The sequence below is a fragment of the Bos indicus x Bos taurus genome, chromosome 4 (genome assembly GCF_003369695.1).
Source record: "Bos indicus x Bos taurus breed Angus x Brahman F1 hybrid chromosome 4, Bos_hybrid_MaternalHap_v2.0, whole genome shotgun sequence".
NCBI lineage: Eukaryota > Metazoa > Chordata > Mammalia > Artiodactyla > Bovidae > Bos > Bos indicus x Bos taurus.
The window spans coordinates 71400920-71425008 of NC_040079.1; the positions used below are offsets into that span (position 1 = coordinate 71400920).

At 37.7% G+C, this 24089-nt stretch overlaps 2 protein-coding genes across 2 annotated transcripts in view; one reads left to right on the forward strand and one right to left on the reverse strand.

Annotated features, from left to right (window-relative positions):
- The window catches only part of COG5 (component of oligomeric golgi complex 5), a 278324-nt gene extending 276575 nt beyond the window's left edge, over positions 1-1749 (forward strand). The window contains 1 exon segment of the mRNA XM_027538437.1: positions 1-1749. Within this exon segment, the coding sequence (XP_027394238.1) occupies positions 1-115 (115 nt within the window). The 3' untranslated portion in view covers positions 116-1749.
- The window catches only part of HBP1 (HMG-box transcription factor 1), a 27343-nt gene continuing 4241 nt past the window's right edge, over positions 988-24089 (reverse strand). The window contains exons 2-11 of the mRNA XM_027539658.1: positions 22430-22613; positions 20134-20362; positions 16121-16256; positions 15661-15772; positions 15460-15572; positions 13206-13362; positions 12390-12534; positions 5612-5929; positions 3102-3243; positions 988-2045 (exon numbers count right to left, since the gene is read on the reverse strand). Of these exons, the coding sequence (XP_027395459.1) occupies positions 2028-2045; positions 3102-3243; positions 5612-5929; positions 12390-12534; positions 13206-13362; positions 15460-15572; positions 15661-15772; positions 16121-16256; positions 20134-20362; positions 22430-22613 (1554 nt within the window). The 3' untranslated portion in view covers positions 988-2027. The remainder of the gene's footprint in view (positions 2046-3101; positions 3244-5611; positions 5930-12389; positions 12535-13205; positions 13363-15459; positions 15573-15660; positions 15773-16120; positions 16257-20133; positions 20363-22429; positions 22614-24089) is intronic.

A 24089-nucleotide genomic window follows, 5' to 3' on the forward strand; every position in this document is an offset into this window, starting at 1 on the left:
GGGTGCTCTGGAAGCTTATGTTCAATCAGTAAGAAGCAGAGAAGGCAAAGAATTTGCACCGGTTTATCCCATAATGGTTCAGCTGCTTCAAAAAGCTATGTCTGCTCTTCAGTAAGAATGTGAAGTATTTCTTAATCTCTATTTTGTGCTAACCCATCCAGCGGTGGCTAATAACATACTCTAAAAGACAGCTACCATCTACTGTTCCATGAATGTAATTGACTTTTCTGTATTTCCTTGTTGACCTCTTCTGTTTACCTCTTAAGCTCTTCTACCTTAAGTAGCATAAAATGTCAAAATAGATTCATCACCACCTTGAAACTCTGCAGAGCTTATTTTTCCAAAAAGATACCAAACTCTTCTCTCCCATCAGGTTTTTCTATGAGGCTATCTAAAACTTCTTTCCCATCACAGAGTCCCCACAACTTAAGAGACAGGGTCACGTTCTATAGTAAATACGCTGCTTCTCCCCAGCCGGCATCCTTTCTTGCTGGATAAGGAGTTAACCTGGTAGCTTCCATTATTTGGCTGCACATTAGAATCACTGGTAGCTTTAAATAATCCTGATGCCCAATTTGTACTCCATATTAACATGCAAGCATGACAATTTTTTTTTTAATATCCTGAAATGTTTCCAACGTGCAACAGTTTGGCAACTACTGGCATATCCCGAAGCTAAGATGTAGGGCTCAATGTTTAACCGCGTCTTACTGTATCTTTAATAGAGCAAGGCTGTCTTTATACTTTGTGTGTCACTTTATTGGGGGCAGTTCTACTTTATAACAGAGATGCCAAGTTAAAAATTAACTTTTACTCTGAAAGGAGTCTTATAAATCGTAATCTGGGTCCTTCTTTCTATTGCCCTTGCCTTGTCATTAACATTTTAAAGTTTAAAATCCCACAAGCCACTTGTAAAAATATTTTCCATTTCCTGAACCTATTATTTGGATGACTCATTCATAAAGTTCAGTCAGGATAAATCAGAAGTCAGAGATAAACAATTTTTTTCATTTTATTTGAAATAATATACAAGAATATAGTGTGCAAAATTTAGGGGCAACATCATGAAGTGTAATGAACTGAAATCAATTTTATAGCTGTGATTCCTAACCAGAAACACCACTTGGTAAGTAACATGAAAAGCCATGATTGTAGCTCAGAGCAAAAGCAGCTCTATTGCCATTGTGTTTGCTCTCGTTGTAGACAGTTGGAGGAAAGTAAAGTGCAAGTGTTGCACTGCTTAAGTGCAAAGTCCGCCCCCACCATAGATACGATGACAAAAACGATATTAAGATACGTGGCTGAGGAGATATAGGACACAAAGTTAAAAATACAATGGTGTCAACTGTTAACAGCACCATTACAGTGACAATATCCCAATGCTATTAACTAACTTTACCTTGGCCTGGGCTGGGTCTCCACTGAAGTCAAGGGTGGGCGCCGCCGCCCGGTGTGTCCAACTCAGCATGCTCAGGAGCCGCGGCCAGTGGCTAGGCTGGCACTGGCACCATCCACCGGCCCTGTGTCCTGGCAACCTCTTGGCACTGGCCAGACTAGGAGCCCCTGTGTTTGGCACAGATGCTGAGCCATGTGGTGGTTGCTCAAGGAAGGCCAACTCCCGGCTTCTGCTTCACCCCATTATGTGTACAATACAGATTAATAAGCAGTAAGGAGCCAATGTATAAACAGCAGTTACATATTTTTAAATTCCCCTTTTGTACAATTTAAAATAAAACATGTATACACTTCTCCTCTCTTTTCTACTGTACTTTAGCACCACAGGATATCAATTTTCAAGCCTATATTACCTGATAGACATATATGAAGTTTGGAAGAAAAATAAGGCAATTTGGTTTACAATGTTGATAGTTTTAGCTTACTTAATGCTCTAATGGAGAAAGCAAATCCTCACTCATTATTAAATCATTTCAAGACTCAATGCTATCGGTATCTTATGGTCACACAGATTCAGGACAAATGGTGAGACCTTCATCTTAAATCTTTCCATCAACAGCCAAGCATCCTGTTTAATGTTGTTGTGAGCCCTGTGGAGATAAAATTAAAACTCAGTGAATGTTTACAAATCAACACATAATTTTACAAATGAAAGCTAAGATGGGTAATATATTAATAACCATACTGTTAAAAAAGACTGCTTTCTCAAAAGTGGTAGATTTTCTGAAGTTTGCGAATACCCAGTGGTATTCCAAGCAACCAAAAAATTTATGGAAGTGAGATGAGAGAGATGGACTAGGATGAGCAGAAACGAAAGGGGGTCCAGGCGAAGTTCCACCACATGGAATCCTAAGGTAATAACTAAAAAACCCAGTCCAGTCATATTCTTATATTGGAATCTGACTACTTTTTAAAAAGAAATTCTTAAGTGGATGTGAACTACATGTTACTATAACAGAAATAGACAAATACATGGGATGAATTAGAACATCCTTGGCCAGCACTCCTGCTGCAAATACTGTCGTCCCTTTGTTTTTAAGTTATCATGGGAAGTTTTCTTGTAATTAATCAAAAACACAACTTAAAAAATGCCAGTCTAGTAATGGAGAAGTTCTAAGAATCAAGTCTGTCCAATATAGCATTATTATGGTGAGAACCTGTTTACCAGCCTTCCCAATTTTCTATTTCTTCTCCATCCTGAGATTTTTTAACCTGGAAATTCTGGGCAAATGTCAGAAGTCCCCATGGAAGCTGGTTAACTTATCTCTACCTCCACCATCCTTACCCATCAGCAAGAAAAGCTGTTGAGACATACCACCTCAAATTAGAAAATTTTTCTGCTGTGTGATATTAATGAGTTAATAATCCTTATCGTTCAACCCAACTAGAAATACATTCCAAATCTTTCCACTTCAGCATCTCCAGCAAACATTTCTACTTTCCATGCTAAAAGAGTAAATGGCACTAATGATGAAAGGCAGCCTACCTTACATGATGATGGACAAACATTGTTAGACTTTGAAAGATAAAAAGGCTGAGAAACAGCTTCAACACCCTTTTAAAGGTTCTAACAAATGCTCTAATATGATGGTACAGTTTTGGAGGTAAGTCAGAATCACTTTAAGGAACTACTTGTTTAAACATACTGAATTGGTTCTTTTCCTTTTCCAACAGTCAGGATTTAAACGTTTTTGTTCTTCAGCCAAAGCCTTTGCTTCTAATGTATACATCCTCCTCTCTTCATTCTTCATTTTCTTCCACCTGTCACCAAGGATCACACTTATGGCTCTATAAAAGAAACATTTACACAATGCTGAAGGCAAGAATTTTTCAGAAAACTCATGTCAAGTGCTCCTACTTCAGGAAGAAATACAAAGTTGAAAAACAAAAATCTTGTCCAACACAGAGAACAGGAAAGGTCAAGACTATAGTAGTCATTTCCAGTAAAATCCTAAGTCATATGGTCCATTCATCATAATCTTGGCAATTAAAGCCTCCTGGAGTAGGACCAATATTTCCAATTGTCAGAGAATATCTAAAATGGCTAAAAATTGGGTATTTTACACAGCTTTGATTTGAAGGAAAAAAAAAGTATTCAGAGAAACAGTTTATCATTGGGTACATCAGTTTTTCAAAAATGTTTGAGATATTAAAGCAGAGTGTTTAGTATCAGCAGCATAAAGTATTCACCTTCTATTAAAAGCTTTTCATTTTGTGTCCCTAACCCATCAAAGAGTCTTTTTTCTTTCATGCAAGCATAAAGAAAATACAATGGCATTAACTATGTACTTACTGCTTATCTCCTAAAGACACCACCAAATAAACCTTAGGCATCATTTGTACTTTAAAATGGATAACAAGGAGGGAAAATCAAACTGGTAAGACAAGGATTGAAATCTGAAGCTGTTTCCTATTTACTAATCAAGGGGCTTCCCTGGTAGCTCAGATGGTAAAGGATCTGCCTGCAATGCAGGACACCCAGGTCTAGTCTCTGGGTGGGGAAGAACCCCTGGAGAAGGGAATAGCAACCCACTCCAGCATTCCTGCCCATAGAATCTCATGGACAGAGGAGTCTCGTAAATGGGGTCGCCAAGAGTGGGACACAACTGAGCGACTAGCACGTTCGCTTTCATTTACTAATCTGCTCCCAAACCTACTAAAATAGTCTCATCCAGAACAAGCAGACATAAGTATTTTCCTTCTGTGAAGAGCTTAACCCTTAGTTAACTCTCAGTTTCATGACACTCAACATGAAAAAGAAGTCTGCAATGACTGTGTGTAGTACATACAAAAGATTTCACAATGGCTGATACGGAGGCTAGAAAACTGGCCTCTAAGCTTTAGAAAAAGTCACCATAGATGCTCTACTCCTTGAAATTTAAAATGTTATAAATGTATGTATTTTTTAATATAATAAGCTCATGCAATTAAACATTGCATCTTTAATTAAAATAAAAACCAGTTTTTATAGTCTCTGGGTTAAAGGTACCATATAATGGTTGATACGTGTACTATTTGATTACAAAGTATTCACATATATATCAATTCCCAAGTCACAGATACATTTGGTAGAAGAAGCTTCTCTTTTTAATAAAAATACTGGGGATGGGCAAAATGGGTGAAGCTGGTGAGCAGGTACAAACTCCCAGATATACAGTAACTGATCGCCTGTAATGTACAGAAGGGTGAGCACAGCGAGTAATAAATACTGTGGTGTATTTGAAAACTGCTAAGAAAGCCAATCTTGAAAGATCTCATCACAAGAAAAAAAACCCCTAATCACGGTGATGTATATTAATTAGACTTATTGTTGAAGTGTGAAGTCACTCAGTCGTGTCCAACTCTTTGTGACCCCATGGACTGTAGCCTACCAGGCTCCTCAGTCTGTGGAATTTTCCAGGCCAGAGTACTGGAATGGGTTGCCATTTCCTTCTCCAAGACTTACTGTTGCTATCATTTTATTATATACAAGTAGCAAAGTATCATGCTATACACCTGAAACTCAGTATGTAATATGTCAGTAGCATCTCAAATGTATGTATATAAAAAGAGATGAGTCATTCAAACCTGATTCAAAGCTGAATTATTCTATGTGCATAATCATTTGACTTTTCTCATATTAATATGGGTAAGGGAACTAGGAAGAATGGAAAGATAATTTGTGGAGAACTTGGTTTGAGGAAGTGAATAGTAGAGGATTCCCAGATGAGGTAAGGGTACAAGGAAACAGTAGGAAGGACTAGCATTAACTTGTATTCCTCAGTGTTACTGAGGATACCTCTACGTTTAGTCTTTTGGCAAACCTGGCAGTCATTAGAAGCTGCCAACGCCTGCACATCCCATGGTATGACATGGTTGTAAAGTACCTCCTTGAGGTTTGACAAAAGAAGGTGCTAGTCTTTCCTATAAAAGTGGAACAGCTATTAAAACTAAGTCTTCTAACAGGCAAGTGACATTTAATATTATTTTAGAAGGCCGACCTTTACCTCTTAGGTAACCTAATTATCTGTCTTAACTTTTACTTTAAAGCCAACCTGGACAACAGAATTCAATAATGAAAGCTACTGAAGAATAAGTTGATTTAATTATCCCAGTTCCTGTGAACTCCAGAGAAGTATTATTCAATTATCACAGTCAGAATCATCACTATTTTTACCTGTTATCTTTCCCTGGATACATCTGAGTATATTCAACTCTGTATTTTTTGGCAAAAAGCATGAAGGCATTCATTGGTCTTTTGCACTTGTTAGGAGAAGTGGCACTCACAGTCCCTGAGCTGTGGGTTTTGACAGCTTTAGCGTACAAAGAACTGGAAGAGAGCTGTGATGATCCTGGTGAGCCACAGTTTTTACTGAATCCAGATCTTTCAAAGTCTTGACCTCCAGGTCCTCCACAAGACAAAGACGCACGACGCTGACGAGCCATACTACTTAGCACGTAAACGGCAGAAGAATCCATAGGCGTGAAGTCATAGCTATAAATAAATAAGTTTAATTCAGTACAATTATCTGATTTGTAAGAACAGGATTAAAAAAAAGTATCCTTAAGATCTGATTGGAAACTTGTGTATTTTACCTTAAATACTACCAACACCATTTTACCAACTTCACCTTTGACAGATGCTTATAAAATGAAAGCTTATGTGTGCATTTACTAAAATTAGTTTTTTTAATCTTGAGAATACAAAAAGTTTTTTTTTTAAGTACTTCACCCCTCCCCACCCCAAAGGAATTTATTATAATCCACATACTTTATTCATAGCAAATACCTCTTTCAGATCCCATACAACTGATTTATTCCTACTTTAGATTTATTTTCGGACAAATCTGATAATCTACTTTGTTGAGCTACAGAAACCTGAAACTAAAAAAATTTAAACAGCAGTGGCATACACACCAGACCTAAAGACCAACTGCTACAGAAGGTAAGATGTTGGCTAAGGACAGGGAGAACTGGTTAAATGTAGCTGAAGGGACTTAACGTGCACAGCAGCCCGAGCACTTGTTTGGTGATCATGTAGGCAGTCACGCATGCAGAAATCTCCCCTAAAGGCGACCCACGTAACACAGCCTAGAACTTCGACACCCACACTTGTCAGAAAGGCTACATTTCGTCTGATACATTCAGTTTATACAGGTATCAAAGTAAGTTCTCCATATTCTCTCTTACTCTCTCAATTAGCTTGCTTGTTGATTATTATCCTCTCTATATGAAGAAACAGGCTAAAAAAAGGTAAAGTATCATTCACCCACAGCCTCACAGCTATTAGCTCTAAATCCTCATGTTTGTCCATCTCCAAAGCCCCAGGTTGCCTCAGCAATACCATAGCACTCTGTACCATTGTTGGCAAACCTCAAGGTGAATAATCATCAGACTTACTGAAAACATTGTCTGAAAATTAGAGAAAATGAGGACCATAGCCTAAAGATAACCTATTAAAAAGAGGTCTCTTGTTCCAACTGTGTACATTTTTTTAACTTACCACTTACATTTTTAATCTTAGCAGAAAATCTTTTACTCTAAACCCGACTCTCTTTCCCCCTGAAAACATAAATTCTAGCAATACATCAACAGGTTGATATGAGCTACAGGAATAGTATCTGCCTACAGGTAAAACAATATGAGATTATAGATGATTCTAGACACAGACCAAGAGCTACATGAGTGAGGCCCACACCACTCACTGCACACAACAAAAATGACTTTTACCAGTTATCGCATCTGTTTTAAAAGGTATCACAACAAGCAACAAAGGTTTGCTGTATAGCACAGGGAACTAGTCAGTATCTTGTAATAACCTATAATGGAAAATAATCTCAAAAATAAGTGTATAGCTGAATCACTTTGCTGTGTACCTGAAATATTATAAATCAACTGTACCTCAATAAAATGTATTAAGGAAATAAAAGGTATTACATGAAATAAGTGTACTTGAAGAAGTATGACTCCAAAATCATCCAATAAATACTTAGCAATCAGTATTAAGCCAGAGAAATAGTTTTTGATACCTCAATCCCCTCTCATATGTAATTTAGAAAAACAGCAAACCTAACCATTGTAAACGAACCTGACACAAAACTATTAACCTCTACTGTGCTTGCGTGCTAAGTCGCTTCAGTCATGTTCGATTCTTAGGGATCCCATGGACTGTAGCCCACCATTCTCCAGGCAAGAATACTGGAGTAGGCTGCCATGCCCTCCCTTCAGGGGAACCTTCCCATCCCAGGTATCAAATCCCTAACTGAAGGAAAATATTTAATTACAATTTGAAATACCAAGAGATTTAAAAATAGGGTAAGCTAACTGACTACTGAAATTTGAAAATACCACCATCTAGTGGTACAACCAACCACCCATTTCCACTACTGATAAAATCTGTAGTTTGAAATACTCAATCACAGAGTTCAGATTTTGACGTGACCATAGCATTACAATATTACATAAAATCAATCTTAAAAGTTTAATTTTTTTGCTATACTGAACATTCACTGCCTTCACAATCTGTAGTTCCTAAAATATGCTTTTATTTCACACCTCACTTTTTCTACATGCTATTCCTAAAGCTTACAATGCCCCCTTTCCCACCATCGTCTTATTACTCTTAAAGAAAAACTCTACAATATTGTAGTGTATATTAAGCAAATCACAAATACTAACTCACTTAACCCTTTTACAGTTTTTTTTTCTTTTTCCAAAGACCCACAGAAGAATTAACTTACCCCAATCTCCAGAGCAAATCTATCACAAAGCCAGGACCTGAATCCTGGCAGTCAGTTCCAGAACCAAGGTGCTACTATACTACACTGCCTCTCAACCAGCACATCACACACCATACACATGGACTATTCATCCACTTCTTTCTTTAGACTGGAAGCAGAGAGGCAAGCTTATGTTTTAACTGATTTTAAAATCCCCAAATGCCAGCATATTCTAGGCGCTCAAAATGTCTGATGACTGACAGGATAAAATAAACAAATCTGGAGAACGTAATAATTGGGCTCAGAGCCCATCTCTGCCACTTACCAATAATACAACCCTACAGGTAATCCTGTAGCCTGTTCACTCATCTCTAAAATGAAGACAATACATGCTATGCAATGCTGCATAGGTGGAAGAACAGACTATATAAGACAGGCAAGCTCACAGGTACGCAAGTAAAGTATCAATTATTACTGAAAAAGTAGCCTAGATTGGTAAAGTGACTATCCCTAAACCTGCCCAGGGATGCCTAGAAGATTGGCCTCAATGCCCAATTCTCTCAAATGGGCTTCTTCAAATCAAATTCTCACTTGGAAGCTTCCTTTCTACAGTAGAGCCACAAATTGTGTTTAAGAGCTCACCAGTTTATTGCTGACTTCTGGTCCTCTGCAAGCTAACATCGACTCACATGCCCTTCCCCAACCAGCATGACCCAAAAGCACCTATTGTGTTGCCAGCAATGCCTAGCTGGGTACTATAACTTCTAGTCTTCACAACAAGGAGTAGAGTTAGGTGGTGTTATTACTTCCGTTTTACAGTTAAAGCACTGAGGCTTGCATTTACAAAAAGAGAGTAAGTCGAATCTAAAATACAACACAGGGAATTCCTTGGCGATCCAGCATTTAGGACTCTGTGATTTCACTGCCTAGAGCCCGGGTGGGCACTAAGATCCTGCAAGCCAGATGGCATGGCCCAAATAGAGAGAACAGACTTGTCGATGCCAAGGGGGAGGAAGGGTGTGGGAGGGAAGGACTGGGAGTTAGGAAATGCAAAAATTATTATATACAGAATGGATAAACAGCAAGGTCCTACTGTATAGCACAGGGAACTATATTCAATACACTGATAAGCCATGTGTAAAAGAATATATGAATGTATAATAAAACTTAAAAAAATAACAAATAGTATATTTCTAATATTACTAACGTTCTACATTGGCCAGGCCCAGAGATAACCACTCTCCTGAACTGTTTATCACTCCCCCTTCCAGTAATTTTATTATAAAATACATTCATAAACAATAACACTGTAACAACACTGTTAAAACAGCAACTATGTTAACATGTTATATTAGAATGTTTCATTGTGCAGAAAAAAACATCACAGGCTTGCTGTCCTTTCAAAGGGTTACTTACAGGCTGGCAATGACTAGCATTTGGAATTAGGATTTCAAGAGCGTTCCCCTCATTCCCACAACTGGTAAAGTGGCTCACTGTTCCTAAACTGTGGGTACTGAAAATACTGTTTACCCTAAACACCTGCTTTGGTACATGCCAGGCAGAGAGCCTGTGCACCCAGCTCCCAATAAAACCTCTAGTGTTGCATGTCTAATAAGCTTCCTGGCAGATGACAATTCCTACGTGTTGTCACAACTCCCTGCTGAGGGAAATAAGCTTGTCCTGTGTGACTCCACAGGGAGAGGACTCCTAGAAACGGGGCTTCACGAGACTTAAGCCCATGCCTTTCCTTGTCACAATTTTGCTTCATATCCCTTCACTGTAAGAAATCATAGCTATGCATGTGACTCAGTACTGAATCCTGTGAGTCCTCCCAGTAAGACACTGAACCTGGGGGTTAACTTGAGGATCCCTAACCTAACTGTATAATGTATATTTTATATACAACGTGTTAGTCACTTAGTCGTGTTCAACTCTTTGTGACCCCATGGATAGTAGCCAGCCAGCCTCCTCTGTCCATGAGATTTGCCAGGCAAGAATACTGGAGTGGATTGTCATCTCCTTCTCCAGGGGATCTTCCTGACCCAGGGATTGAACCTGGGTCTCCTGCATTGCTGGCAGATTCTTTACAATCTGAGTCATAGAAAGATTATATAAATTTTTACTTAACATTTCTAAAGTTGATCCATGTTTAAAAATGTATGTCTAAGGTGGCACTAGTCATAAAGAATCTGGTTCAATCCCTGTGTTGGAAAGATCCCCTGGAGAAGGAAATGGCAACCCACTCCAGTATTCTTGCCTGGGAAATCCAAGGACAGAGGAGCCTGGCAGGCTACAGTCTATGGGGTTGCAAAAGAGTCAGACACAAATGAGCACACACAAGATTCATTTCTTTTCCACTGACAAAAAGAATTCCACTGCATGAATGTATCACATCCAGTTTCCAGTGACTGAGGACTGATACTGTGTCCATGCTTTTGCTATCATGAGCAACACAGCTATGAGCTTCACACATCTCCTAGTGCACGTCTACAAGCATTTACTCTCTTTGGTGTACATACAGAGGAATGGAACTACTGATATTCGGTGGTTGACAATAAAGCCAAATTATCTTCCAAAATTTTTGTATCACTTTACACTCTCACCAAAACATTAGAGGTATCATGAATCTACATCCTAAGAATACTGAGTAGCAGACCTTAACACTGTCTTGTTTTTCAAAGATGACCGTGTATGAAAGAATCAAACAGCATTTAGATTCCAATCTTAGGGACGTTTAGTGAGCATACAGCCTGGGCCAGGCCCTGTGCTGGTTACCTTTTTTTCCTTTTTAACAGTCTCACTTACGCTTTCAAAATAAAAACATATTAACCTTATATTGGACTTCCCTGGTGGCTCAGACGGTTAAGCATCTGTCTACAATGTGGGAGACCGGGGTTCGATCCCTGGGTCGGGAAGTTCCCTGGAGAAGGAAATGGCAATCCACTCCAGTACTATTGCCTGGAAAATCCCATGGACAGAGAAGCCTGGTAGGCTACAGTCCATGCGGTCACAAAGAGTCGGACACGACTGAGCGATCTTCACCATAATCTTATATTAAACTGGATGAAATAAAATTGTCAGCCCAGCAAAACTCTTCCGAATTCTCTACTTAAATGCTTATGAATTTGTTAATTATCACAAAGAAACAACGGGTCTTAAAATCCTAGATATTATATTCAGACTTTCTCTGCATTCCTTCTGGGAGAAGGGTGACCCAACTGCCCCCATGTTCCCAAGACTGAGGGGTTTCCAGGGATGCAGGACTTTCAGTGCTAAAACCAGAAAAGTTCCACAAAAATTCAGACAGTTCGTCAACCTTCTTGAGTGTCAGCACATATGGGTTCTTATCCTATTCTACAACTTGTTAAACAAGGTGATCTCAGGAAAAAAATCTCTTTCTTCAAGTCTTTCCAAATATCAACTTTTTTGCTATTCTGACAATTGTTAATCCATACAACTAAAGACCTTGGTCAAATTGAGTATTAAAGAGTTAACTAAAGGAAAAAGGATACAATTAAAAGATTAATAAACTGGTTTAAAACAGCTGGCTAGATTTAACAAATTTTTTTTTAACTCTCAGAGCTGATCTATTTCAGCAGGACCTTGTTTATCTATTATATGTATACAATTTGTATTTTCTAATCTCAAACTAATTTATCCCTTCCTATCCCCCTCAGGTACCTTTTTCAGGTAAGTTTTTCAGTCTGTAAGTCTATCTATTTTGTAATAAGTTTATTTGTATCTTTTTTTAAAGATTCCACATATAAGTGATATCATAAGGTATCTGTCTTTCACTTACTTAGTATAATCACCTCTGCGTCCATCCATGTTGCTCCAAATGGCATTATTTCATCCTTTGTAAAACCTCTCTAGAATTACTATTTTACTGTAATTACTAAGTATTTTTTCATTTTTTCTTATACTGTTGACCCTTAAACAATGTGGGTTTGAACTGCATGGGTCCACTTAAACACGGATTTTTTTTTTCAATAGTAAATACTACTCAGTCCATGGTTGGTTGAATTTGCCTACACGAAAAGCTGGCTATAAGTTATATGTGGATTTTCAACTGTGTGGGGTCAGTGTCCCTAACACTTGTGCTGTTCGAGGGTTGACTGTACATATTTCTCCTAAGTAGTCCTTTTTAATTCTCACATCTTTAAAGGTTTAACTTCCTAAATAGCAATCATTAGGGAGATTAAGAGTTAACAGAGGAAAAAAAAGATTTACTATTACCTTTTAAATGTATCAAAAACACCTGAATCATCAAAATTAATGGCATCGGGGTGTCCAGGAGGTAGACATACATCACCAATATGAATTTCACAACACGGAATGCCATGCTGTACCACAGTCAAGCTTGGATAAAATGACGACCAACCTAAAGGTAAATCAAACAATCATTACACGAAGGATAGACACTGACATAAAGCACCCAAATTATTTCTTAGACATGTCACCTCTGAGTCTTAAAAATAAAAAGTTAATATTTAAGAGATTTTTAACACAAGTCATGTATCTTTGCCACAAAACAAATCTAAGTATTTTATTTAAGCAATGCAAAAAGCCCTCCAAAACTAGTTTAATTCAGCATTTTACTAACGTATCAATTCTATCAATCAGTACTCCATCTACCTACAAGATGGTAAGTGATAAATGATGATGATGGAGACCATGAAATAGTCTCTGAATCATTACATTTGATACTGTGTTAATGTGACTCAGGTATAAAGCATAGTTGGCCTAAACCAAATTTCAATTACCAGAATATTTCATTCCCCAAATTATATCAAGACCATAGAGAGCTTATTATAGTATACACTACATGAATCTACAAGTTCATACCCACAGGAAGTACAGCTCCACCTGACTACTGCTAAGAGATTTAAACATCAGTAGGTATTATAAGGCATTTCCTATGGTAGTTTTAGTGTGAAAGAAGATTTCCCTTCAAAAGTTTTTTCTTAATCATCAAAAATCACGCCATAAGACATAACTATAGATTTAAGAAGCTTTCTTTAAAAGTATGACAAATTCAAATTGAAGCCCTACCTTTATTTTTAACATAGAAAGGGTGGTCCAGTTTACACTCTACAGTAAGTAAACCATCTTCCACTGTACCAGGATCAAAAGTCAACTTCAGTACAGACTCACCAAATGATACACTTTCTTCATGTGATAACAACTTTAGACCATCAGAACCATAGCCCTGGAAATACATGCATAGAGCAAATAAATTGGCAATGTTCAGTTCAACATGGAGTGATGTTCCTATAACGTGTAAGATTTTGTAGAAAAGGTAAAAATAAGATGGGATTCTTGCCATTGAGGAGCTATCAACCCAGTAGTGAAGAAAGGCAAATATATAAATTACTACAATATAAAGCAGAGTGGAATCACTACTTCAATGTAAAAATAAATAGTGCTATATGGAGTTTAAAGGGAGATATTAACTCCAAGAGATTAGGGGGCTTTCAATTCCCATGTGAAATGGAATCCAGAAGCACTCTCCTTATACCAGGAAGAGTTTTAACTAGCAACTTCTTTGGAGAGTGCTGAGTATTTGCTAAAAATACAAGATGAATTCAAAGTTGGGGCAAATAAGGCTGCAAAGAAGGGCCCAGTTAGTAAGTACGTAAGTAAAGGGGTCTTAAAGACTGGCAAAGTGCTCAAGCTTTCCTTTGAGAAGGATCTGGAAAGTCAATGAAAGTATTATTAATGACTCAATTTTATGATGATGACAAAGACTACAGATAAAAGCTATCTCTAGTATTCAATTTATTTGAAGATTCAACAGGAGAAACCCACTACAGTCTTGAATTGACAACTGCAATGGTGGTAGAACTGGGCTGAATAAATTCAACCAGTATTTACTGAGTGCTTAGTAGATGCTAGGTGCTAGGCTCTGAAAACACATGATCCCTACCCTTAAATTCACAGAAAGACAAAGGAGACAGACATGCCAATGGCTAGCTATAATATCCAATCAAAGTTGACTAATGAAAGAAAATGATAAACATAAAAAGTCTTGAAATAGAATGGATCAACTGAATATGAAGGGAGGAAAGGAAATAGCCAACTTCATGTTTTGAATGAAGCAACCAAGAAAGATTTTGAATCTGGCCATCAAGAAAAGATAATAATACTCCTAAAAGAAAGGAGGAAAACAGCCTGGAGGGGAAGAAAAAGGCAGTCCAGTGTTGGTTATACTAATAACTAGATTAAATCTTCTGATTCTTCAAGCTGTAAGAACTTAAAATCAATCCAATTCCATCTTACAAAGCAGGAAGCCAACACCCAGTGGGGCAGACAAACTGCCCAAGGCCAGTCACGCAAATGTTAATAGCTGCTGGCAGAGCACAAAAGAAGAGCACAGCTCTCCTGACTCCAAGACCAGAGCAGTTTCCATGGGCCACAAGGAATTGCTTTGAACATTATCATCAGTGAGGAAGTGGTAAATAGAGTGAGGAGGGGTAGAACCTTATCTAACATTCACCATCACGGGCAGACAAGTCAACAGCAAAAAAAAACTCAAGACACCAGAAGGAAAATCATGCTACACAAACCAAAAGAAGACAATCCACTGTGCAGAATGCTGCAGAAATGACAAACCAAGCAGATTTCTAATCAGAATGAAACTAGTAACCTTTGACACAGTTTTAGTAGAGCTACAGAGGCCAAAGAAAGACTACAGTGAACTTCACTATACAGCGCTTACAGCATGAAGGCAAACTGAAGGCATCAAGACTGTCTTTCTCAAGGACCTAACAGTAACAGCAGGGTCAAAACAGGTATTTTTAAACAAGCACACTTCACAGGCCCGTTTTCTCTGCCCAAAGTGGAGATGGAGAAAGTGAAGATTTCAAAGATAAAGGTTTCATCAGTATTTATCCACTGCTACCCATTACTGCCTTTGCTTACCAACTCAGAAAATACCAGCATTTTATTGGGTCATTTTAAAAGTAACTCAACTCTCTATCCACGGGGGAATTAACCACTTCGTAGATTACCTAAGCTAAGGCTTTGGTTTATTTATTCATTTTATGTTTAATGCCAGTTTAGCTTTCCCTAAAATGCAATGTGTAAAAAGTGCTAAGAAATACTCTTTTTTCCCATCTAAGAAAGCTTCATTATCAAGGTACGATCTCAAGTCACTGTTGTTCTCACCAAGAGGATTCACAAAAGCTCCTCCCAAAACGTAGGATGCCATTTAACATAAATCAAGTGGAGGATACATCTGTAGATTAATAAAAAACCTGTGCTCCCTTTGAAAGACTTGGAAAAGTTGAAAGAATTTTAAATCAACCTTGTGAGTGCCCATCTGGAGATCTTCCTCATTATCACAGCCTTCGGTTCTAGCAAAATCTTCCACATTCTGCCATTCCTTATTGCTTCCCTTATGAAAGCACAGTCGTGTGCCTAAAGTTGAAATAAAAAACAAATATTAGATATGTGATCAGTGTGTGTGCTACACATGTAAACTAAAGAATTCAAGCCTTTTTTTAACCTTTCAAAAAACAGTGCCAAGCAGTTGAAGGCCAGGAATTGCACCACCCCAAGTCGTCATCATCTGAGAGGGAGGACATGCAGAAAATGCCAGATTCCGACTCACTGTTTGCCTGTGGGAAAAAAGCATCACAAACTTTTTAGTTTCTTTTTTCAACGTATTTTGTTAATATGTGTCTTCAGACTTTATTAGTAGGTAACTTATTTTAAACTGTGGGAGAAAAAACTGCCTTCTGACGTTTTGGGAAGTTTAAATGTATTTTCTTACTGGTAATTCTGAATTTTTCTAACAGTTATTAGAGCTGTACATATAAAATCAAACTCAGATCACTAGCAGAAAAACGAGACAGACTATTTTCCATCTGTGTGTACTTCAGAAGACACTCTTAGTGAGGGAGAAGTTAATGTTTTTCAGCTGCTGCGCAAACGTCATCAAAGTTTAATTTCATGAATGAACTTACCCTTTCATGTCTGACTGGTGTTTGCTCCTTCCAGTGATGAGGGAAGGCCGGCTCACCCTTCGAAGAGGCCACCGGTGGAGGGCGCGCGTAGGAATGTAAACTTTTGCTAGTAGCTATGATGTGTACAGGAGATGATCTAAAATAAATCAGCCACTTTAGTTACAAAGCAAATGTCCTTAAATTAGGGCTTTCCTTTTGATGAAAAGAACTTCACATTCACCACACCAGTGTTATTACATGTAAGACACCTATGGGAAACACTGGTGAAGATAACAAAAATTTCATCTATAGTGTGTTGTATAACTTCTTTCCCTCTTCACACATTTTAAACACTTTTTTTCAGATAATATACTTTAAATTCCAAATTACTGTTTCCTTCATTTATTCACTCATTTTTGTATCACTAAATACAAACAAATATACAGTTTCCTTCATGAAAGATGATGCCCCCTCGTGTAGGGCTCCCTGTCCCTTTCTGTCTTACTCTGATGTGGTCACTAAATCTCAATCTGAACAGGGCCTCCAAGCTCTGTGTGACAAACTCGGAACTCTTTAGCTACCAACCACCTGCAGGCTCAATGAATTACCTGAAGCTGAGATGTTTAAACTTATTATAGTAGAAAACAGCCTATTTGCAAAGCAGCTACACATAAAGCCAGCTACTTCAACCCCCAGGATCACCTTAAAAAGCAAGCTACTTCTTCCCCCTCTTTCCTGTCAAAGGTCTCTTTACCAGGCAGCACTCCCTTCAGAGTACATGGGGCTCTCAAGAACACACTAAGATCCTTCCCCCACAAACGTATGGGAGGGGTAAGAATAAACAGCAGGCCCATACAGGGCAAGCACTAATGTGCACTGATTCAGGAGACTGGAAAGCAGCAGAGAAGACTTAGGGTCAACTGAAGGTTGGGACAATGCTCCATGTCAGCTAGGGATCTGGTCTTTAACAGAAAAATGTCTGCAGTGTCTGTACTAATCCTCTTTCTAACAAGAGGAGGGCATCTTTCCTCCTTACTTTCGAATTCTGCCCTTACTCTGTGAGAAATTTATTAGTCCCTCGATTTTTCTAATCTTAACATTTTTATTATACCTTTGCAGAAATTACTCTATATATAAAACTATACTTTGTTTTCATGTTCACATAACTTAAGTAAAAACCCAGGTTAGTTTCCACGTATTTTAGCATACTCTCCAACCAGTTTTCAAAATATAAATACTTAAATGTTTCATTTTTTATTTCTTCCTTTTGTTACACATTTACATATTTATTGAGTGGCCAAACTGTTGAAAATTCCTTAAGCTCATCCCTGCTTTCTTAATAAAAGAAAATTAAGTTTTATCAGTTCTTCTGTATAACCATTTAAAAGAGAACAACATAATGTTCTAAAACGTGTGTGGCCTAAATGCTCTACAAAAATTAATATACTAGATGTGTCTGAATGACTAACACCATGGCCTCCTTATCCCTCTATCTATGCAAGCATTAATATAAATTTTATCTGTCCTCAACCCCTTGACACACTACAGTTACAACTTCAGACATCCAGAAGCTCAATAACTAACAGTGTGACAATCTACAGGAAGTCGTAGAGAATAGCTATGGACCACTGACAGAGTTAGAAGCCGGGAGAACAGCAGAGTGTTACTGTGCCTCGTTCCCGAGGAAGAAGGGAAGCACAGAAAATGCGGTGGGGAACTTACACCTTTAAGGAGCTACTCCTTTTAACTTTTTTTTAAACATTAATTTTCTTCTGAGGGCTTTACTCAGCTTTCCATCAATTATTAAACCTCTATTTGTTGTGAAAAATGAAAATTACTATCTCAACTAAAATTGGGGGAAAAGGAAGTCCAATAGTAAAATCTGGATTTTCTGTTTTTAATTATAAAAGAATTTTTCATTTTTTGATTCTTAAAGATTACAATAAAAACTGGTACAATAAAGGAAGAAATACTTTGAAAAGTCAACTTTTCATCCTCGTGGAAATTTTCATGGTCTTAAACTGAAGTTATTTAAATTGAATTTGCTCTAATCAAGACCAATATCCTGCTGAAGAGAAGAAAAGCAGGATAACTTGATGGGATGCAAGAAAACCAAGGCTCCACACCTAACAAGTTTGTTTTTTAGCAAAGAATTATACTAACTTACGAACACTACCAAAATTCAGTTATTCCTGCATCAGTGTGTATGGACCCTGGTCTACCCACCCACATGAGTGCAAATCTGGGTTACTTCTCTTCCTTATAAACTATCATATTTATCTATGTCTTTTTAAATAGTCAACTTTATAAGCTGGGGGATAATTAATAAAATATTATCCATTTAGGTCTCTCTAGAAACCTATATGCAGGTCAGGAAGCAACAGTTAGAACTGGACATGGAACAACAGACTGGTTCCAAATAGGAATAGTAGTACGTAAGGCTGTATATTGTCACCCTGCTTATTTAACTTATATGCAGTTAAATCATCATGAGAAATGCTGGGCTGGAAGAAGCACAAGCTGGAATTCAAGATTGCCAGGAGAAATATCAATAACTTCAGATATGCAGATGACACCACCCTTATGGCAGAAAGTGAAGAGGAACTAAAGAGTCTCTTGATGAAAGTGAAAGAGGACAGTGAAAAAGCTGGCTTAAAGTTCAATGTTCAGAAAACTAAGATCATGGCATCTGGTCCCATCACTTCATGGGAAATAGATGGGGAAACAAGTGTCATACTTTATTTGGGGGGGCTCCAAAATCACTGCAGATGGTGATTGCAGCCATAAAATTAAAAGACACTTACTCCTTGGAAGGAAAGTTATGACCAACCTAGATAGCATATTCAAAAGCAGAGACATTACTTTGCCAACAAAGGTCCATCTAGTCAAGGCTATGGTTTGTCCAGTGGTCACGCATGGATGTTAGAGTTGGACTGTGAAGAAGGCTGAGCGCTGAAGAATTGATGCTTTTGAACTGTGGTGTTGGAGAAGACTCTTGAGAGTCCCTTGGACTGCAAGATCCAACCAGTCCATCCTAAATGAGATCAGTCCTGGGTGTTCACTGGAAGGACTGATGCTAAAGCTGAAACGCCAATACTTTGACCACCTCATGCGAAGAGTTGACTCATTGGAAAAGACTCTGATGCTGGGAGGGATTGTGGACAGGAGGAAAAGGGGAAGACAGGATGAGATGGCTGGATGGCATCACCGACTCGATGGACATGAGTTTGAGTGAACTCCGGGAGTTGGTGATGGACAGGGAGGCCTTGCGTGCTGCAATTCATGGGGTCACAAAGAGTTGGACACGACTGAGCCACTGAACTGAACTGAGGAATATCAGTTGGAAGATTCCATAATTTTATAGAACAATAACTCATTTTCTTAAACTCTGGTCTGGGTAAACGAAACAGTGGGTTTTTTTTTACCAATGAGAGTCTACTTCGAGAAATTCAAGATTTCAGTATAAGCAAACATATACATAAGACCACATACACTGGGGGGGGGGGGGGGGGGGGGGGGGGGGGGCGGGGGTGGGAGGCGAAACTTAGACCAAAAAGAACCAAATGCAAAGTTGACTAAGTTTAAAATATAATGTTTATTTTAATTATGGCTCTTTAGAAAACTTTCATTTCTCTAAGCAAAAAATATAAATAAAAGTATTCTTGGTCTGATGTATTTCTTGATGACTTTTAAACCATTTAAGACTCAGTTCTCATATTACTTTTATCTAATCCTCAAAATATGAAATAATGACTCAGGGTTAATACCTCTTTGATCATTTTAAGATAAAGAGCTTAATTTTAATGACTTTAATTAAAAAAATCTTTATTTAAATGATCAAGAGCATTATTACTTGTAAAACTGCTGCTGCTGCTAAGTTGCTTCAGTTGTGTCTGACTCCGTGCGACCCCATAGATGGCAGCCAACTAAGCTCCCTAGTCCCTGGGATTCTCCAGGCAACTTTTAAAACTAGGGAGGAAAAGAGTGTTTTGTAATGACAAAGTTTTCAGTTAAAATACAGCCAATGTTCCCACCTGTTGTAAAATGAGCACTGCATAAGTGGACTTTGTGGGCTGGTGGCAATATTTGCTAGTTCTGTTAGCCAATCCACTTCATTTTCACGGTAGGTATTTTCTGATATTTCTGAGGTATTTTGGTTCCAAGATGGTCTTGGATATTCTTGATGCGACACATCTGAACTTAGTTGGTATATGGCAGATGGAGTAGGATCACTCTGAACAGCCTGAAGTTCAGGAAGATCATCTGCAAATAAGCACACTCAAGATTATCAGAAGGAAATTACTAATACAGGAGACAAAAGTGTAATCACAGCTGGAAAAGAGGGCCTCAAATTTAGCTAGTTAATTTTGTGAGAGGTAAAGTGTAAATTCAAAATGTTTTTTTGAAAGAAACAAGTTTCAACTGAAAAAACAATGACATCTTATACATTTAAGGGTCAACAAAGCCTAACAGAAAAGTAAACTTAAATGTAAATGGATTAATGGCTAAACTGTTACAAACTGTTCTGTTTGTGTTTTCTGACTCCCCACCTCCAGTTTTTCACAGGCTCACCTGGGAATAATCCCTATGCTATTCAGACATTTTTATGTTACCACGTTAACAAGGAAAAAGGCATTACATGGGTGCATATATGTACTTATTGTTCACACATCTGAATCTGTTAAACAAGATTACTACAATAAATGAAAACAACAATTTTCAAAGATGCAACTTAGATCATAGGAATGTTTAGGTACTACTTATTCAACTTTATCTACACCAAATTACTTATTTTTAATGAGAAACTCTAAACCCAGGAATATTTATTATTTTCCAAAAAAGTGTGTTCTCAAAAGGTAGTTCATGACAGACTTTCAGCTACCCAAGAAAGAAAACCAGAAAGAGTACCCAAGGACCACTCTTGTTCATGCCAAAACTACACTGTAAGGTAGACTGAATTCTGAAAAACTGAACTGGAAAAAAAAGCCTCTTGCAGGCCTTAAAAACAACAAAATCCCTTTGTGAATTTTGTTTACAAAATTTACACCTGTAAATTCTATGGATCCAATGGGTCTCTTCAATATATAAACCCAGAAGCTCTTGTAGACGTGAGAGCTCTCCTATATTGTCACAATAAAAGCACATACTCATTCCTATACAGGGAATATCCCAGAATAACTCACTAAAACGGAAATGTCTGACAAGTACTAATTCAGGATATCCATTCATAAAACCTACTAGAAGGTATCCCTTCCTTCCCAAAGAAGCCAAAACACACCAACTGAAGATAATTCCACTCTGTAATGCTCATGGTGATGGAGCTATTTCCCTTCCCTCATTGCCAACATCATTCTTTGACTATCATCTGTGTATTAACTGTGAAGGGTTCATCTCTGTCTTTCAAGTTAAGGAAACTACGTTTAAACTGAAGTCATGAGGGGCTGTAAAGTTTTTGACCTCCTGAGCCCTAGTTCCTGATTTCCTTCTGAAACCAACTAACATGCGACAATGGAGAACCAAGTAATTGATTGAAACGATACTTTCCACTCAATAGTAACCACAACTCAATAAATATTTTGAGCTTAGCAAACCCTTAGCATGCCAACAGGTTATGTCTCAAGACCTTTAAGATCTTCAAATTCCCAAAGAAGACTCTACCACATAACCTCTTTTATTTCATCATTTATATAAAATGAGGACAATCACATCTTGGATTTTGTGAACATCAGGCGAAAACACATGTTAAATGGGGCAATGCCAAGATGAAAAGTGGGCAGCAAGACAAGCTCACTCATCGGCTGTTTATTCTCTTTAACACTTACCTCAAAGCAGTAACATTCAAAGTCATACTTCAATACACCTACACAGTTCTATATATCATGCATCTTTGGAGTAGCTCAGCAGTACTGATAATTACAAATGTCCGATCCTCCAGTTTCAACTGTCCACTGGAATTTCCCCCATCATACCAACAACCCAGGCATAAAGGCATAGCCAGCTTAATTCGCTGAGTTTACATGGATATTTCAAAAGTAACAGCTTTTGAAAAGCCACACCGCAAGGTTTTCATAAGGTGTTTAAAGGCTCATCTTAACCCACAAAGACAGTTGAGTTTGAATTTGTAAATGAGTCTCTAAGATAACCATAAATAGCCCAAAGTTATGTTGGTTTAAATAATACTTTATAAGCAATAACAAGAGAACACTGAAAGTTCCTAGGGTACAAAACTTAACACACTTTTTAGCAATTCAAAGTGGGTGGAAAAGTTAGCTAAACATGAAAATTAATCCGAATCTCAGTGAAGATCCCTAAAAACTTAATTTTGTTTACCAAGTTCCATGTGCTCATCACAAGAGTTGTATCCAGGAGAGGACGGCAACGTCTCCTTGCACTGCAGCAGCTGCAGCGAGTCGCTCACTCCTGGCGCTCTCTTATCCATGACTAGCAGGAGCTTCTGCACCGCATCAGGCATCTGGTTGCTCTTCACTTCCCACACCATGTTATGGCGCTCCGACTAAAAATGACACAAGAACAAAAAGTCAAGTCACGTGGTCTATGAACGCATAAAATCAATCAGAGACATCAGTGCTGTACCTTTAATCATATACTGCCATCTGTGTCCCCCTCAAAGTCGCTACACATGGGCCGACTGAAGGTCCATTCTATTTGGGACCTTTTCCGGAAGATTCCAATTTCTCTATTTATCAATTGTGTTCACTATTTTGTTTTCTCATCTTCTGAAAGTGAACAAGTATACTGTTACAATCTCTAAAGAACATTTGAGAAAGAGTTTCTTGGGATTTCCAGTGGTTAAGACTCCATGCTTCCATTGCAGGGCCACAAGTTCAGTCTCTGGTTAGGGAGCTAAGATCTTGTGGCCAAAACAGAAACATAAAGTAAAACAGAGTTTCTTAAAATGGACATATATTATACTTCCCATAAAAATGTTTTCTTAATGATAATTTGGAATCTAATCATAATAAAAAAGCTACTATTTTTACAAAGATGTATAATAATAATGGGAAATTTAGCTAAACAAACAGTAAATCTCCCATTATCTCAAGCTTACAAAATTGAAACAATGAAGAAAACAATATAAACTGATACACCTAAATAATTTCTCAGCTATGTCTACCAACTAAATTGTTATGAAAGTAAAATGAGGTTATACTTTTTATATTCTTGCCTTTGAACAATGATCAAATCAGTTATTTAATATGAGTGACAGCAGCAGGAAGAGTTCCTGATTTCTCAGGCTCTCCCCCAAATTTCATTTTTTAAAGTTCTAATGAAATATACCAACACACAAAATTCTAACATAGTTTTTTCCTCAAAATAAAACAATAAAATATACTGCTGTTAAAAGTCACTTAAAAAAATAAAGTTGGGAATTCCCTGCCGGTTCAGTGTTAGGAGTCGGTGCTTTCACTGCCAGGAGCCTGGGTCCAATCACTGGTCAGGGAACTAAGACCCCACAAGCCACATGTAGCATGGCCAAAAAAAACAGGCATTAAAAGTCAAGTACCGTAGCCCAGGCTAATCAAAAAATGCAGTGGAAAGATATTTAAACCAAAAGCTAAGTCATGACATAATCACCAACAAACACTGTCATTTTTTCTACAAAGGCTTTTTTCATGGATTTTCTTATTATGAAACATTATCCTGACTACAAAACATATGATCACTGTGGGAAAAAAAAAAAAAAAAGCTTTTCTTAGAAAAGAAAAAAGGAATTAGTAATTATTTCTAATTCCACCAACCTGAGTTACTGGGACATTTTGATGTTATTATCTAATGATCCAATCTCTTTTTCACAGAGACATCTACATTTTACCTAAACAAAATCATTTCTTTTTCTTCATATGTCATATTATATATAAATGAGACCTTTTCTTAACATTAAGTTCATAAGCATTTGCCTGTTCATAAGCATTAAGTCTTTCAAAGATCTATTTTTAAAAATTAAATTATATATAATCACAGGAATTAC